Genomic DNA, 19,391 nt, shown 5'->3' on the forward strand with positions numbered 1-19,391 from the left:
TCCAATTTTCCACGATGTGAACCTGTGAAAATTTGTATGCACTATATTTTCTTTGTATTTATAGGAATTATCCGAACTGCCCTTCCGAATATGGACAGAGAAGCTAAGGAAGAGTATCATGTTGTAATACAGGCAAAAGACATGGGAGGACACATGGGAGGCCTCTCAGGGACAACCAAAGTGACAATTACACTTACAGATGTCAATGACAACCCGCCAAAGTTCCCACAGAGTAAGTAACAGCAAAATCACACTTACTACTAGTACCCATATTTGTATAGTATCAGACATACTCAAAACTTCAAAAAGGAGTAACTGATGGATTATCACAGCACGCATGTGAATAGATAAACATTAGTTACATATTTTTGCTAGTAACATATAGAGCTTTAATACCTGGATTATTTCCTTTGTGTTGCAAAGTGAGACATTTTTAAGGTCAAGATTAGAATACAAAGATTCCTAACCCTACGCTTTCCATTTCTGAAACTACTGGACCGTGTTATATTAGATATATGATAGACCTATGATATGATCAGGGAGACATAGTTTGGACTTCTCTGTTAATGAAGAAAGGAGCCCCATTTCTTGAGGGCTCTCTTGTTTTTTAAACCAAATTGGTCAAAAATAATAGAAAATGTACCTGCCCTGTAGGAGTGCTGGGATAAGCTGGTTTATTTCCTTTCCCATTTTCATAATTATAGCGTGGATATAAAAGACACTTTAAAAAAGCAAGCAGTTGTTTGTTACTCTGCTCAGACCACAAGAACTTTAAGGAGTTGTTGTGGGGAAATAGGAGGAGGTTAAAACAAAAATCCCTGCATGTATTGTGTAGGAACAGATTCTTCTGTGTTGGGAGAGTTGCAGTATGTGGCAGTCACACAGTGTGTATGCAGCAGAAAGCTCCCCTGTAAGATATATAGTGTTTGAAAGAAGTCTCCAAGGGGCCTCATGTCATGCATTTCAGTACTTCAAGTTCATAGCTATTTGCAAGCGAAGTTATGATAGTCATTTTCAATGAACAAATCCACTTTGTTTTTTTATGAAGATGGACAAAGGAAAGGAGACCTACTTTACGTTCTCACAGCTGTATTGCTCAGGCTTGAAGCCTCTTGCTTGTCTTGGCCCTTGATGAAAGTGTTGCACAGTCTATTAACAGCTCCCCATTATGCCCTTTCAGGTCTTTGACAGACCTTCAAGTGAGTGAGCATCATTTTTTATTTCACATAGCCTTTCGTTTTAAGTGTTGATGCTTCATCCTTTACTTCTGTAAACACTCTCAGTGAATAGTGAATGTCTGTAAGAATAAAAGTTAAGACTGGCTACTCCTCAAGACTTATATTTACTATGGCAATGCAATCTAAATTTAGCACAGTTACATTTTTAAATTGATGGTTGAAGTGTATTGCTGGTGGTCAAATAAAGTCATTTTTTATACCTGTGCTATTTATTTTTCACATATGAAATTAATCAGGGCTGACATTGTTAACAGATTCAGTCTTCGCAGTTGGGTGGAAGTACATTAATGGACCCACACATCTGTTCTGCATCTCATCTCTGCATGTTTGGTTTTATTTTTGGAGTGCAGTGTACATACCATCCCAGCGCACCCCATTTCTCCTCTGAGCAACTGTTATGACATTGATATGTCCTGGACATGGCCATCTCTCTAACAGCTCTTCTTCCAATGTTGCAGCTTCCTGGACCCTCATGCAAGACTTAAATGATATAGCCAGTCCCAAAATATAAAAACCTATGTCAGCATTTTCTACTATTCTAATAGGAAAATATTAGATACTAAAAATGTCGGGTTTTATATATCTCACAAACATACCTTTTCACTCCAAATCATAACCTGGTATTCCAGTACATGGTATTTTGTTGATAACTCCATCAAATGATGGATTTTTCTCTACAAATTCAAGCCACTTTACTGAGTGTTTTGGGAGATTTATCAGAAATGCCAAATAGCAGTTACTCTATGTAATCATTCAAACCCAACTTAAAACCTTAATTTAGAATGCTTTGTAACTTGAAACCAGGATTTGACCTGTTTATATAAACATCCAAGTGATTGATTTTTTTAATTCCCCGCCCCCCTTATTGCTCAAACCCTTAATGAGTTATGTGCTTAAATTTTGGATTCTTTGTGACTGGAGTTAATGACCTATTTCGATGACATGTGCCAATTGTTTTATGGGTAATGAGCCAAGTCCCTGCCTGGTGTAAGTCTCCTGATGTTTCCAGGGTGCTCATGTAGCAACAAAGAAAATTATGGAGTGGGAGATAAGTAAGATTATTTTATTTTCTCATGCTTCTTTCCCCAATTTTTTCATGCTGATGAAGTGGCTGAAAATGCGGACACAGATTTGTACATTTAGGATCAGGTTATGTTATCTGAACTCTGGAGTGGGTTGGGAAGGCCCTGGAATCAATGCTGTCTAAAGAACAACTGCTGGAGAGAGATTTATCCAGGAACAGTATTGCTTTCCTCTGTGTCCCTGAATACACAAGGAAAACCTGTATGGTGACACATCTGTGGGATGTTTGGGGGTGATCTTCCTATTGGGGTTTGAATGAGGGAAAGCTATTTTTTATTTGATATGGAATCCCATACAAATTGGTATGTAGTCTCTGTTGTGTGAAATTCTAAGAATCATTGCTACTATACATCCACGCTCTAAATTAAAGCCATAGAAAGCAGCAGACTTATTCTTTAGCCAGCACAGCAGTGGGGTCTTGTCCAATTTGTTGTATGTAATTTGTGGCTCCTGACTGAATGTGCAGAAATGCTTCTGGACTCTACGGAGTTGAAGGTCATACCATGAGTCATATGAAAAAGAATTTTCCTTCCATTTTTGTAATAACGTTTCTGATATTAATGATAACCTTGATGTCACAACAACTACTGCATTCTGAATGATTGGTTGTCTTTTTAACCCTACCCTGAGCAGAGATACACACAGATTGTTGTGTAAAATGTCAGTGAGGAGGTAATGTTATATAGATTAGCAATGTATTTTAAGATTTCACAGATGACTGGCTTCTCTGAGCTCTTTATAACATAACATTCCTTGCAGGGATTTGAAAATGTAAAAAATCACTGTGTTTATTTGGAACTTACAAGTTAAATGAGTAAATACAGAACTGGAGAGCAGACTGCATATTCAAGGCAAATGCCTATTTTTTTCTTCCACCAGGTGTGTACCAGATGTCAGTGTCGGAAGCAGCTGTCCCAGGAGAGGAAGTAGGAAGAGTGAAGGCCAAAGATCCAGACATTGGGGAAAATGGCTTAGTAGCTTACAGCATCATTGATGGAGATGGCATGGATATGTTTGAAATTACAACAGATTATGAGACTCAGGAAGGTGTTGTAAAGCTTAAGAAGGTGAGTAATACCTACTAATGTGTAGTATTCTTTGTTGCTGACAGAATATTTGGTAATAACAGATTACCACCTAAGCTAACATATCAGTAAATGCAATTTCACTTAATTTGTTTCTAAAGCTGTGATTAACTCTAATATTCCATTTCCCCATTAGCTGAATTGGAATGGAAGAAAATAACCAAGAAGAGTTACATAAATACTGTACAGTGGATTAATTGCACAAACTAAATGAATTCATAATAAAAAGTCACGGTAAAATACAGTGCCATCAGCTTCATTGTTAATGAAGTTTTGCCTAGTGCTGATAAGTAGCAGACATTCACTGTTGCTTTATGTTCGGTCTGAACAGCCTCATGCCCTATAGTTTGAATTCTTCAGCTGTGCATTGTCCACAATATTGTTCTGAAGGAGTCACAGGCTATGCGAAAAGCAGCAAAAAACCTGAGGTGATTTCATATACAATCTATCAGTGTGATCTTTAAAAGTGTTATTAAATGTATTTTAAATTGCAAATTATAAATCATAATTTTATTCATTATTTAAGTGTTATTATTTTGCCCTTTGTATCTTTATAGCTATTCATCTCTCTTGGAAATAATCAAAACTCAAAGGAGAAGGCCTTACTACAAACTTAAGTTAAAGTTAGCCCTGCCCTGCACATTGGGGCAGTCTCTCGGGAAGAGACCCAGAGGTCTCCTCTGGTCAAAACTATGCTGTGGTTCAATTACTGTATCTGTTCTAGAGGTGGGAGTGTATTTTTCGTGTTTTTTAAAATGTGGGTGAACCATCACACCATTCAGTCTTCTATGGTGTTAGCATACTTGTGAATTGTGGTTGGCACATGCATGATTATTTTGAGGCTACCAATACTGCAACACTGCAGCCATTTCATGTCAATGACAATGCAGATATGCTGTGACTTAACCTCCCAAAAGGACTTACCTCATGGGGTATTATTTCACCTTCCCTTTGTAAAGTGCTATGAGATCTATGGATGGAAAGAACTACGGAAATGAAAGCACTGCAAACCACCTTCATAACTCCCCTACTACTTAAATTATTTAACTTCTCTGTGTCCTAACTTATGACACACCCAGTAGCCACTCAAGCCGCAACCATATCTCTAAAGGAATGCCTGCCAGCTTGGGATAGACCAAGCCTGGCATTTTGTGGGAACTCCCTTCCTATCCATCACTCTTCTGTGCTACCTGGAAGGCTCCGTGAAGAAAAGGTTAATTTTCCCAGTAAAGACGATTTCCTGAATGATGCAACAAGCAAAGAGCAAGACAAGGACTCTGTCATGATATTTTGAGTGCCTTCCTATGCTGCTCCATACATAGAATGTAGCTCCTTCCATTTGAGCCTTTATGTTTTTGAATACACACATTTCAGTCCAAGCTTGTTGACAGATGCTCACATTTGTTTTATGTCATTGAATACTAGGGTCTGCTTACTGCTTTTACACTCTAGTTTTCCTAACTGTGGAATGCACTGTCGACTTGTTTCTCGCAGCTCTTAGATTTTGAAACCAAAAAGTCCTACAGTCTGAAGGTAGAGGCAGCCAATGTACATATTGATCCTAAGTTCATCAGCAATGGGCCATTCAAGGACACAGTAACAGTGAAGATATCGGTGGAAGATGCTGATGAGCCACCTGTATTTTTAAAGCCAAGTTATATTTTTGAAGTACAAGAAAATGCAGCATCTGGTACTGTGGTTGGAAAAGTACATGCCAAAGACCCTGATGCTGCAAACAGTGCTATAAGGTACGCTTCATTAGAGCAGGCTGTTTGGAATTGTTATGCAAGTTATTAAGATAGTGTGGTAGGTCTAGCACAGTAATATTCTAAATTCACCCAGAATATTAATAACTTTAACTATGCGGCATTGTTTTTATGTCTTGCTCCATAAACTAGTAGTTTCTCAAAACCTGTATCACTAAGAAAGCATACTATAGGTATGTCTACCTAAAATATACTTAAGGACATCTGTGTCCTGGAGTATTCTCTACTCTAAATTATATTTTCTATAAATATCCTATGCTGTTACCACAGCGTGGTTTTTTGTCAAAAGACAGAAGTCTGTGCAGTAGATTAGAGATTGTGTTGGGTAATTGCTAAGTGTTAATTTCTAATGGCAAGCACATACACATACCTACTTTATGTAATTGCATTGGGTAGTCTTCTATTCATTTATTTTTGTTTGTCACATTCTCAGTGTAAATTAAATTATGAAACTCTGTTTTGTGGGCATAGTTAACTTTTTGAAGAATTGCAAGGTAAAGAGATGAAAACCAGAGCTGTATAAAGCTGTACAAATGTGTAGATATTTAATAATTTGGTATGATTAATTAACATTCTGAGTAATTCAAAGATCAGAAGACTTAAAAGATCTTCATGATTAATATGAAACAGAAGAAAACATAAATATCTCAGTAGATATTTTTAAAATGTTTTATAAGAGAAGAAAACAAAGACTGTTTTGGAGTTTTAATATAGAGACTTCAAAGAACAGTGATTTCCACTTACTACAAACATTCTGACTTAATAGTTTTTCTAAACGTAGAAACCAACCCACGTGAGTCTCCCTTTAAAAGAACACACGTCATCCCTTGGACAATGATATTAAGGGTAACAGTAAGAGTACTACTTACAATTATTTTAAAATAATAATGATATAGAATAAATTTGGATGCATGAAACTACTCAGTCTTCCTTAAACCTAATCAATGACTTTCAATCTTGTTTAGGTACTCAATTGATCGTCACACTGACCTTGAAAGATATTTTATTATTAATGCAGAAGATGGCAATATTAAGACAATAAAAGCTTTGGATAGGGAAGAAATTGCTTGGCATAATATCTCTGTCTTTGCAGTTGAAGTCCGTAAGTATTTGACGGAAGTGTTTTATAATCAACGGTAAAAATTCTGTAGTCTTTTAATTGCCTCCGTTTGATGATCTGCAATAAATCCCAAGGGAAATACTTTTGCCTATTTAATTTTTACCTGGATACAGCTGGGATTTTGTTTGTTTTGATGGATTTACTGCTTCTGTTCCATTTTGGTTTTGCTTATTCCCATAGACAAACAACACCAGGAAGCCAAAGTTCCAGTTGCAATTAAGGTTGTTGATGTCAATGACAACGCTCCAAAATTTGCAGCAGCCTATGAAGCGTTTGTCTGTGAGAATGCTCGAAGCAATCAGGTATGCCTGTGCCCACCACCTTCCCTGTGCATGAATTTCTTTCTTCAGGGTGTAGCCCAGTTTTGTGTTGGCAGCTCAAATGAGTGGTAGTAAACAAATGTTTATTTTGAAATGTTGGCCAAAATGCCTGGAGCACACAGAAAGGCAATTTCCTGTGTTTTTATTTTGAACGGCTCTCAACAGTTATGTATTACAGCGCTTCCTGCATTCAGTATGACTGGTGTTGGCGGTGAGTATCCACCGCCACATGGGCAACAAAGCTGCTTGGGAGCAGCATTCCCAGTTATGAGTCTGTTTTGGATATTACAGAAATACTCAGCATCTTATGGGAAGAATCACAGCACGGTGCTTGTAGAGTTTAGCCTACAAATTTATCCATGAACAATCTGTGAGGAAGAGGGGTTAGTGTCCTACAGAAAAATGGGTTTACACATCATCTGCGCTTTTGCAGTTAGTGTAGCAGTCTGAAAAGAACATTGTGCTGACTCCCTCTGAGCTGCTGAATTTTCTGCAGGATTTTATTTAGTCTATTAAGGTATCATTACTGCATATTTTTATAAAAGAATGTACACATAGGTATATGCTTTTACATCTATAATTCTGTGTTGGTCAAATGTAATAGCAAATAAAGATTGCTGTTCTAGTTTTGAGTCTGCTCTGTGTTTATAATTGCACACATTTGTGGAGGTATTTGGGGGGTTTCTGCTATTTCAAAATTCTTTGTATTCAGGAGATCTCTCAAAATGCTTTCTATAGGTGATGTATCCAGAGAAGGAGCTGTTTGTTTACAGAGTATTTTTCTTTTACAGCAATTTATTACAATCAGTGCTGATGACAAGGATGACTCAGCCAATGGACCAAGATTTATCTTCAGTTTACCGCCTGAAATTATTCATAATCCAAATTTTACACTCAGAGACAACAGAGGTTTGTGTGAAGATTCCTTCTATACTAGAGTCCAAAGAAATGACAAAGTAAAAATAATGGCCAACATTATGTCATGCAACAGCATTTTCAGTAACTTTGACCGAGTGTCTGTTTTCCAGAGACTTATGGGAGGAAGGCAGAAAAAATATAGCTGAAATATAAGGATGTTCTTGGAAAAACATAGTGCTTGTTTTACCTCACTTTCATTTTCTTGAATACATACTTTAAATTACATAATAATACCCGGCATGAAAAATATGCTGCCATTTTATGTCCCAGGAAGAGGGTAAAAAACATTGACAAAAACATTCACCAAGTGTAATTGGCAGATCTCCTTGATTTAGAGGAAACTTACTTGCTAAGCTCAAATCAGCTGAGGCAGGATAAATTGTTAGATTGCTTCTATTTGTTCACCTTACTCTGCTTTGTAAATTACTGATCACTGGAGACATGGACTAGATTCCTAATGGAACAACACTACTGCCACGCTAACCTTTTGTAGGAAATACAAATGTGGATTTCTGTTGTGAAACATACTCAGATTGGGTGTATGTCAGAACATGGGTATCCTGATCCCTGTGCCAATTTTCTGTTTATGAAATATATTATACCCTTCCATTCAGATCGATGTTAAGTTGTAAGAAATTTATAGGCAAAAAACCCCAGGCATTAGATGAGTGTCAAAACTTATTTGATCATCTAACGTAATAGCATCAGTGAACCTAACTTACCAGAGGTTGAGAAAGCCGGACCGGGGTAAACAGAAAAAAGACAAGTTCAGCCATTATACATATACATATTTATTCTCTCTATTTAATGATACTTAATATAATAGTCTCATTCAATGTTCATTTGTTATTTTCCTGTACAGGGTAAAAACTGCTTCAGCTTCTAAGAAAGTGGTTTTAATTAGCAAGCTTTAATTTTTGAAGGAAATTTGACTGTTTTCTGAAAAATTAAACCAAAATTTTTGAAAAATTGATGAATGTATTTTTAGAGCGAAGTAAATAAAAATGTATTCTTTGCTTGAGACCCTGAGGCCAAGTTTCTCTTTAAAAGATATTTTATGGTCACCATGTCAAACTGAAAATGGATTAGATTTTATAATCTAACAGAGGAAGCACAGGTCAGAATTGAGATGGTCTGATACAGCTGCAGGCAAATGGTATTATGGCTCCAGACTCCAACCAATTCCACTAAACCTTCATTTCCATATGCAGCAAATTAATTCTTTTTTTTAATAACAAAGTTAACCCAGATAAAAATGTTTTGTAATTGAAACGATTATGTCAGTTGAATGTAGTGACTGTACCTGACAATACTGCAAGAAGTTATTTCAACAAGACAGTATGTAAGGATTGAGTCTTCCTATATAATTTCATGTTTGGGAAGTTAATAGTGTAATGAAATCCATCCATTTCCGTTCTGTCCTCCCCTCAATTTTGTACAGTTGTCAGTGCAGTGATGTTTTTAATTCAACTATTTCTGTGGGTTTTTTTAAAGTAGGTTATGATAGAGAGCAAAGTAAAAATGTTAGCATTCTATGTGCTTCATATAAAGAAAACTCCTCAGAGGGAGTGTGTTACCATTTGCAAGTCAAATAATTTATATGATCATTTGAAGATTTTTTTTTTTCCCTGTTGTAAATATGAGTAGTCTGTATACCATGCCAGTGTGTACAGAAGGTATTGCTAGTTTCGAAGAAAAATTGCTTTATTAACTCTGGAGAACAGTTAATGAAAACTCCAATGTTTGGGTCTATTACGGAACTTTAAAGTGAATACAGTTCTATAATTATCATTTTATAGAGTTTCCTTCTACCAACGCCGAAAAGTAATCACATAGTAGAGTAATCCAAAAAATGTAATCACATTCTACATCCTACTAATAGCCTACTGTGTTACCAAGTTTTTCAGCTGAGACTATCTTCCATAGAAAACATGAGATAATGGCTTATCACATGCTGTGATAAAACACTGAATTATTTTTGTGCTGTTTACTTACATTGTACTGCGTAAGTAAACGGCACTGTGTTTGCTCAGGCTCTGTTCAGTTTTAGTCCCATTGAAGACAGAGCCTCGAAAGAGCAGTAGAGGCTCATGACACTTCACGGCAGAGATGGATTTTTAGCAAATGTATTTCCTGCTTTTAACCCTGCGCTGTCCTAAACTAAAGTGTCTTTTACTTGGGCTCACTCACCTTGTGCGGAGGCCTGGCACATAGCGAAGGATTGCAACCACCTTGCTTTACCACGCTGCACAAGGACGAATTAGACCACAACGACAATGTAGTAATGTTCTCAAATACACAAGATAGTGCTTTACAAAGACCGAAATTAAATTTGTGAGTCCACTAAAATCAGTGACCGAAACCCACTCTTTATTAAAAACATGTCCTCTGGCTCTCGATTTCAGACCTTTTAATCAAGACATTTTGAAACATATGAACAATAAAGTTACAGGATTTTGCCAAGGATTATCCACAGCAATTGCCACTGCCTGGTAATGATTTTAGACAGTTGGACCCCTGAAATTCCTGAATCAGCATTCACATTCTACTATAGGTGATAATAGTCACACTGCAGTCAGCTGCTTTAATCTAGAAGCCTCCTTACACAACACAAAAATTAAAAAGACCCCAAAAGCTAAGCTACACTTGCCTGTATGTAGAGGAAAAAATTGGAAAACCATCAATAAGATCACCAGAGAAAAAGATGAAAATCAAAAGTCAGGAAGATCACTATGAAGATCTCCATAAAGGAATGCAATTTTAACTTCTAATTGTGAACATTTCATGGAGAGTATAGGTAATCTTCACTTACAACACTTTTGGATATTGGATTTCTCAGACAATAACAGCTGGAAAAATGAAAGTGTGTGTGTTTTTCTGGGTGGTGTTGAGATGGCTATTTTCTTCCTTCTGTCTTGTGTTAACCCCTATTGTGTTCGTTAAGACTGTCAGTCAAATAGCTCCCATATGTGTTAAGTAATAGTTTTAAGCTGGTATTGACATTTAACTTCTGTTTCTTGGCTTAAAAAATGCCATTATACCTGGATTGTAGTTATACTTCTGGGACTTGAAAATAATGAAAAAGCAAGGATGAGAATATTAGCTAGGATTATATGTTACCTTTTATCTAGGTAAAAGAGTGTTTTTCCTCTTATGGATATTATATTTCTTCTAAATGTGAGAAGTGAACATAAACAGAAAAAAAAGTTTAAAAAAAGACCTTTTAGGGTTGATAGTAGGTAGTCCTTTTTAAACGTTAGCCAGGCATGTTGATTGGATTTTTCTTTTTAAAAAATTATATTAAGCTAGAAATCCCTTCAAGTTGAAACAGATAAATCAACTATTGGATCAAATTCAGCCTTCGTGTAATGTAATGGATTGCAGCAGAATTGACTAGTCTGTATAATAACGGAGTAATTTGCCATTCTTATTTCTGGTTAGGAATACTATTTAGGCTGCCAAAATGCAAGAAAAACATACTATAATACATAATATAATATACGTAGCCAACAGACTAAATATACTAATATATGACATTGCCTGTGTTTCCTTCCATATTGCCTTTGCAGCCTCTAGGTAGTTGTAGCTCAGCCCACTATTAATGTTCATGTTTTTTGACACAAGAATAATCTGTCCTATTGTGATCTTTCATTTAATAGAGCAGATCTTTGTTCTCATACAGAGGAAATTAATTGTTAAATGCATTTTAGAGAACCCTATAGAATAGTTTCATTCTATATCAATATATATTGGTTCCAGTATTAGTTGAGAGGTTAATACATATTAGATGTTACATTTTTATTTGTACCAAATTGTTACGAGCCCATTAATTTAAGTCCTAACATAAGACTCCTATCACACAGACACTGATATCGCTAAGGTCCTTTAAAAAATTGTGCTACAAAGCCTAGCTGGGCAAATGTTGCACGTAAACATTTAGGAGGTTAGAAAGACCCTGAAAAGAGACAAAGGGCACCTCCAAAAATCACAGGTAATAAATAATCAGATCCTTATCACCTTCTCTGTCCTTACCAAGTATGACCATCATCTAAAGAAGTTAACAAGCTGTTTTCTATCCAGACGTTATTTTTGTGAGACTTCGGTATCAGAAGGACTACAGTTCTGTCATGCTGAGGTAACCACACGGGGCATCAGGTGTGGTGGGCCTGGCAGGAGAGGTGTAGATATGGGGAGGTGAATGAATTGGCATGTAACAAACAGATCCTGCCTAGGGTCTGATCTGCAGAAGTTACGTGTGGGGGAGTCAGATAAGCAGGGCCCTAGTGCAAACATCCTTCTCATCCCATAAATCGACCTCTGTCCACCAAATTTTGGGACAGTTTCAGACCTTGTCCTACATCAGGGGTACTGCCTGCAAGGGTGGCTAATATAAGGCAAGAATACTTCTCTTTCAGTATAATTTATTCACTAACTTTCATGGAAATAGCAGTGATTAGATCATTAAGAGAGGTTTTATGATTTGCATTATTAAATTCTGGAATTTATGCTGACTCTTCAACAAGAAAAAGATTAATCTTCTGCAGTACCCCAAGGCAGCAGTAAAATGGGTACTGTTGGAGGTGAATAGCCCTCCCTTAGTAGATAAAAGAACCACTTTTCTTTTTTTTTTCCTTTTCATTATATAGTGAAAAATAAGGAACATGGCAAATCAGAAAAGGTTGTGTGAAGTAAACCCTCATCCTAAATTAGTTTCTGAAGGCCTGAAAATCACAGATATGATTGTTTCATTTTATTTACTTCAGGATGTTTACAATTTTATAAACTTTGGTTCAGACTGAGAAACAAGCAGCACAATGAAGAAATGCTGTTCATGTTCCCTAGCCTTTGTTGGCGTGGCCGGGAGCAGGAAGCACTGGCCACCTCATCCCAGTGTTTCATGTCACACACTTCCCTTTCAAATGCTTTTGCTCCCGGAAGCGTGAAGGACTATCCAAAATGACCTCCTGTGCCAAGGTGGCAGCTTGGTTTCCATCCCTTGCACCAGGAGGCCTGTGGCAGGCAACCACTCAGTGAGAACAACCGAAGTAGTATTAGAACAATACTTTAACTCTTCCTCATATCCATGTAATTCAAAATGTGCCCAGACATACTGAGAATGTATGAGCAAGCTTTCTCAATTCTGGCTTTGGGAGATTGGGTGAAAAGCAGGTTTTGATAAAATAATGCTTACTTTACTTTAGCGTTTCTTACTGAAACAGGTCAATGCTGAGGCTTAAATGTGCTAATACACAGCAAACGTTGGCTTTTGCTTTGGTGGGAATCTCATTAACACAGGCCATTTTGGTACAGATTTCTGCCTTCCCTTCCTGTAGGTCTGACACCAAGAACAATAAATTGGGGGGATTTGGTCTTTTCCCCCTCCACTAAAGGCTTTAATTCTGCGAAGAGACTAGAACCAATTCAAACAGCAATACCAAGGCCCAGTCACTCTGGTAGCTGATGAAGTATTGTGAGTTTCCCAGAAAGTTAGTGGAGTGCCAAAAGGAGATACTGATGGATTTTTTTTGTGTGTTCCTTGTGTTACCCTCATCATTCTAAAGTAATTAAAATTGTGTGTGGTACTGTATGAATGAAACACAATACTGTCACTGCTCTTAAGTCATGAGGAAGGCGATACTTTGTACTGGTTTATTGTACAAATAATGTTAAATTGAAAAATCAGAGCTGTTGTAGCAAGATATATTTCAGTACTTACTAGGAGGATGACTTTGTGGAAAAAATAATGATGACTATCTCCCTCCTTTAAACAGATAACACAGCAAGTGTTCTTGTTCGACGTGAAGGATTTAGTCGCCAAAAGCAAGATTTATACCTTCTTCCTATTGTAATAAGTGATGGTGGACTTCCCCCTATGAGCAGCACCAACACCCTCACCATTCGGGTCTGTGGCTGTGACAGCAATGGCTCCTTGCTCTCCTGTAATGCCGAAGCTTACATCCTCAATGCTGGATTAAGCACTGGAGCTTTAATTGCCATTCTTGCTTGCATTGTGATTTTGTTAGGTAAAAAGTTCTTTACTTATTACTCTTCTATACTTGTTTGTGTTAAAAAATTAACCCTGCCTTCAGCTCCAAGGTAGATAAATGAGTCTTAATTTCTTGGCTTTTGTTTTTATAGGAGGTACTAATCTGCCTGGCTGAAATGCAATATATGATAACTGCTATAGCAACCACCAATGAATTTGTCTAGGAGTGCTCAGAGAATGTCCTTTTGTGGCCTAATTTCAGTTAATCAGGGACACTGTTTAAAGGAGGTCATGACACACAGTTTTAAGTTTTGTGATCTTCCCTGGATGACAAGTTCCTTATTGAGGTCAGCCAGGATTAATGGCTCCTGCCAGATATTTCCCTCCAACTCCTTTTGTGTTGAAGGCAAATGAATGGCTCTGAAGACCTGCTCTTAACAAAGTGCTGTAAAGCATTTCCTGATGATTTGAAAATATTTATATTAACTGTTTTAATTTGCCAATAGTAATTTATAGTCTTTTTTATGTATTTTAAAGTTATTTTATAGAAAATTGAAGTGAGAAGGAACGCAACAACAAAGGCATGTGTTTTGAGGTGTTGCCTAAGAAAAATTCCATTTTCATGGAAGTGAAACATGGAATTAGAGTTAAGCTTTGGGCATACAGGAGAGAGTAAAGGTTCATCTTTTTTTTATTGTAGATATACATGTGATTGGGCTGCTCAAAGGCAGTGTCACAGTGTTCATGCAGCACTGGGGGCCCACAAAATACTTTTACTCATTTAGTCTTGCAGTAATGGGCAATTAGTAAGAGCAATGGTATTAGCCCAAACAAAAAACCTCAAACCAGTTCAGTTCTGTGTACAAACATCAATGCTCTTACCTAGCTAAGTATGCTAAAAATGGAGATCGTAGCAAAAATACGTGATGAACGACAGCACAAAAGCAGAGGTTTCAGCGAATGCAATGATCTATAAAGGAGCTACTGTTTGAGAGTGCAGTCTAACTTCCGCTTTGTTTTTCCTACAGTTATTGTAGTGCTGTTTGTAACGCTGAAAAGGCAGAAAAAAGAACCTCTGATTGTTTTTGAAGAAGAAGATGTCCGAGAGAACATTATTACTTACGATGATGAAGGTGGAGGAGAGGAAGATACTGAAGCTTTTGACATAGCTACTTTGCAGAACCCTGATGGCATCAATGGGTTTATTCCTCGTAAAGACATAAAACCCGAGTATCAGTATATGCCAAGACCAGGGCTTCGGCCGGCTCCTAATAGTGTTGATGTTGATGACTTCATCAACACAAGAATACAAGAGGCTGATAACGATCCAACTGCTCCTCCTTATGACTCTATTCAGATCTATGGCTATGAAGGAAGAGGCTCAGTGGCTGGTTCACTTAGCTCATTAGAGTCAGCGACAACAGATTCTGATTTGGACTACGACTATCTACAAAATTGGGGACCTCGATTTAAGAAACTTGCAGACTTGTATGGCTCCAAAGACACTTTCGATGATGATTCTTAACACTAAAGTTTAAGATTTGGCCTTAAGAACTGTGTCCGATGTTCTGAAGAATCCAGAAGAAATGTAAGCAGGTATTTTTTTAAAAATCAAGAAAAATCTCATTTAAACATTTGAGTTTGACAGAGAGGATTCCTTTGATTAAAAAGGACATAAAAGTGGTAAATACTGTGAAGTACCTTTTCCTACAAAAGGTAAATATAGAAGTTGGCCGCCAACTTCACTAAAGGAAAAACCCCACTTAAGAAATACAAAATATTTAAATGAAGGAAAAAGCTAAAAGCGAACCTACAAATAAGGGAAATCTTTTATGTATTATGAACATCTAAATCTTTTATGTCAAAGAAGCTTCCACAAATTAGAAAAGTTAACAGTTCTGAGCTGTAATTTCGCCTTAAACTATGGACACTCTATATGGTAGTGCATTTTTAAACTTGAAATATATAATATTCAGCCAGCTTAAACCCATATGATGTATGTACAGTACAATGTACAATTATTATGTCTCTTGAGCATCAAACTTGTTACTGCTGATTCTTGTAAATCTTTTTGCTTATACTTTCATCTTGAACTAATACGTGCCAGATATAAAAACTCTGTCTTGTTGCAGTGGGAGGCGCCCTATTTCTATGTCATTTTTAATGTATCTATTTGTACAATTTTAAAATTCTTATTTTAGTATACATACAAATATCAGTATTCTGACATGTAAGAAATGTTACAGCATCACACTTATATTTTATGAACATTGTACTGTTGCTTTAATATGTGCTTCAATATAAGAAGCAGACTTTGAAATAAACTGATTCTTTTTTAATTCTTGTTCTGGTTATTAAGCATATAAAGAAAAACATAGTGTTTCTAATGTCCCATTTATAGTTCTGACTAATTTGCTACAATTGTGACCTTTTAATAGCCTTATTTATTATGTGTTTGTAGTTGGTTTGTTGCCTTGTTAAGTGATTATTTAAAAATCAAGTACATTTTACAAATGTTTTTTAGATTTAAAAAAATGTAATGTCTGGTGAACATTTTGTACCCTCTCTCTCTACAGCTTGTGGCTGCTCCCAGAACACAGTAATAATCTTCATATAATACTGCTGTGTTTTCTGGATTAAATTAAGTGTAATACTTTTCAATATTTCCCATGTAATATGCATTTATCTTATATCTTAGAAATTCCAGAGGTTTCAGAAATGACTATGTAAGTGGACAGGAGTACTCTGTACTTACAAATTTACTCCAGGCTTGTGAATTTCCGTATCTGTGCTAAGCTTCTGCGGGTTTGAGAGACTTAAATCTGACCCAGTTTAGCTGTAAGTTCCCTAAAGGCTGTTCTACCTGACAATTACCTTACCTGAGTAGTAATTAAGATTCTGGCACTTATTTTTTTTTTCTTTAGATTTTTTTTTTTTTCATTTACTGCAGAATAGCATTGTCTACTGATAGGAAGACATTTTAATTTGTGATGACAGAAATACAGAGAGCTTTCAGAGTTGTTCTTCGTAATGTATGTTTTTAATTGAAAAATGATCTATAACTTTTTTTATATTAGTTCAGAATGAGCAAGGGATTGGAATGTGTTCTGTGCATCAACATTTTCAGCATCTGTGTACAGCTGTACTTCTGCTAAATTTAATATAGTTTGCTGTTTAGGGTCAGAGATCAGCAGCTGCAATATGGGAAGAGGCAATAAATAGAAATGATATACATTTTTCTACCGTTCATTTATACAGACCCTGTCCTTCATTTGCAGTCAGGTATCAAACTGCGTGATCCGAGAGGATATCTGATTTGTTGGTGTATTGCTTTTCTGAAGACCCCCATATATGTAGTTAGATAAAAATTTAACTCCTTAAAATTATGAATGAGGTTTCAGCTCTATATTCATAACATATTCACTTCTCCCATTATATCCTCATGTTTTATAAGGCAGAGTTTGCTAAATCAGCAGATTTGCTCTACAATGTTTATTGTAGTATTTCACTTTATTATAGCTGTATGCATTCTATATAATTCTATAGTTTATTATTAACTCAGTTCAAATTTCTTTGGTTGTTGATTTTTCTCTGTTTATAATCCAAAGAATATTTTGCTAGATTTGCACATTTCTCCATTATAAATTTAAATAAACATTACAAAATGAAATGAGTATCAATTTACAAATTAACAAATTGAAATAAAGTAAAAAAAAAAAGTCATTTGTAGGACTCCATCCTCATTGATGCTATCTGGGTTTATTTCACTTTTGAGCAAGTTTTAGAATTTATAACTGCATTTTCTACATTTTTATGTTTAATTTTTAAGGAGGACATTGTCAACTACATTTTTTATAGTTTTAAATGCTTTGAGTTTTAGTCTCTATTGTTTGTAGCACTCTCATAGATGCTTGGAAATAAATTTTCTTCCCCTGCTGGTTTTGTCCTTTCTCATTTGATTATTTTTCCCCTTCCTGGTGAATATGCAATTATCATAGTGCTTTATTAAGTTAGTCTTGCTAATCTCAGCCAACACTACCTCTGAAATGCTGGGAATTATACTCATTACCTATCATCTGCAGCACCCCCAATGAACAGCATGTTTTGGCACAACAACAGGACATTTATTTGCGTTAAACTTCACAGCAGCGGTCGCTGGAGTCTTGGGTTTATAATCTGAGAGTGTAATAAACCATCCCAGCGCAGCAGTACTGGGTTAGTCCCCGACACAAATCAGAGAAGACTGTGGGCTGGGGTTGTATTTTGTCACAGTGCTCCCAACGATCTGAGCAACCTGGGAAGGGGTTTACTTGCACGAGTTACCTTAGCATAGTCTCTCCCTGACTGAGCTCAGGGAAGGACTGAGCCTCACATCCAAGGAGAAGGCAACCGAAAGATTAATTGCAACTTCAAAGGTTGGAAGACAAACCATAATTAAAAGGAGGATCACCACGACTGAGCCAGGTAAGGTAAGGGACAGTAGCAAGTGCGGATGACATTACAGCCTCGTTTTTCCCTCTCGTAAGTCCTGCCTGAGACATCATTTTGGGGAGAGGACACAGCAAAAACCCTCCACATACCTGCAGTAACAGACAGTGTGACATTAGCCAGCAGTGATATTTATTTTGAGAGCCCAGTACATGTATGTGCTCCTGTCGGCAAAAATACATAGTTCCTTGTCTAGCTGCTTAACACCAGAAGAACTTGCATCTGAGCAAGCTGCCATGCCTCCTGTCTCATGTAAATCCACAGTGCATCTGTACACAATGTCTTTCATCACCAGCAAGAAGCAATTAGGTATGCAAGTTTGGTGCTGGTTGCTAAGGGAACTCTCAAAACTTCCACTGATATGGCACGGAGGGTTTGTTGGGGATTTTTTAGATTGTCTCCGTCATGTTCTTGCTGTTATGTCAAGCAGTTTTTGAGACTCTGTCAAGGGGTACAAGCTTGCAAGCGTGCCACCAACATTTACGAGATCATGCCTCAGAAACTGATATGACCACAGATGAGAAAAGCTTTTCAATAATTTACATGTTTCCTTGGCTCCATATTGTTGACTGACTGACAAAAGCTGAATCTTACCATGTTGTTGCTGATAAGCTTACAGAAAAAGTGAAGAATAGGAATTTAAATCAGACTCACAAAGAGGCAACCTTAGCTTTCTGGGACCCAAAAGCCTGTAACTCTTTTATGTCCGTCTTCCCCACCCAGCAGAATTCTGAGAGTTACGTGTCAGTAAACAAAAATCTAGGAAGACCCTGTGCAGGTTTTCACTTTGGTGACTGACTGAAATGCTGAGTTACTGTAACCAAAGGTGAATAATCAGCACCAGAACCATAGTCCGTATTTAAAAAAAAAAAAGGGGGGGGGCGGGGAGAAAGGAATGGCTTGTGAAAGGGAATGAGTGAGCTTATCAGAATTAGTTTAGTTAGATGCAGGTGTCTGGAGCTTTCCTATTGTTTTCACTAATTTGGGCTGAGAGTGGGCATCAACCAGTTTGACCCAGTTCCATACCCAGGCAATGCTAGTGAACAAGTTTTCCATTATTTAATATCAGTAATCTCAGCATTTGGTAAGGAAGGCTGTTTCAAATCCTTGACTGACTAAGCTGGGCTGGCTATGAATACCCAAGTCAAAAAAAGAACAATTTTAACCAATAACTGTTTCCAAAACAAGGTCTTCTGCCTTCTCACAGCAGAGGAAGTGCAGTAGCTATGACCTCACACACAGATAGTAGCTTTGCCATATATGGCATGGTAACCTAATGTGTGCATATGCACAATGGACTTCTTTGCTGATGTCAAGACCTCCTATCTCCTGGACAGAGGTGGGGGTTGTACATGCCAGGGGCAAATGCTTATTCCTGTGGGGGTTT

The 19,391-nt window shown here is 36.9% G+C and overlaps 1 protein-coding gene across 1 annotated transcript in view; it reads left to right on the plus strand.

The window, feature by feature from the left end:
- Positions 1–17,452, plus strand: part of CDH11 (cadherin 11, type 2, OB-cadherin (osteoblast)) — a 40,349-nt gene extending 22,897 nt beyond the window's left edge. The window contains exons 5-12 of the mRNA XM_010290353.1: positions 65–232; positions 3,201–3,388; positions 4,901–5,154; positions 6,138–6,274; positions 6,473–6,594; positions 7,404–7,521; positions 13,302–13,553; positions 14,545–17,452. Coding sequence (XP_010288655.1) covers positions 65–232; positions 3,201–3,388; positions 4,901–5,154; positions 6,138–6,274; positions 6,473–6,594; positions 7,404–7,521; positions 13,302–13,553; positions 14,545–15,041 — 1,736 coding nt within the window. The 3' untranslated portion in view covers positions 15,042–17,452. The remainder of the gene's footprint in view (positions 1–64; positions 233–3,200; positions 3,389–4,900; positions 5,155–6,137; positions 6,275–6,472; positions 6,595–7,403; positions 7,522–13,301; positions 13,554–14,544) is intronic.
- Positions 17,453–19,391: the final 1,939 nt, after the last annotated feature.

The sequence above is a fragment of the Phaethon lepturus genome, unplaced genomic scaffold (genome assembly GCF_000687285.1).
Source record: "Phaethon lepturus isolate BGI_N335 unplaced genomic scaffold, ASM68728v1 scaffold8287, whole genome shotgun sequence".
Classification (NCBI taxonomy): Eukaryota; Metazoa; Chordata; class Aves; order Phaethontiformes; family Phaethontidae; genus Phaethon; species Phaethon lepturus.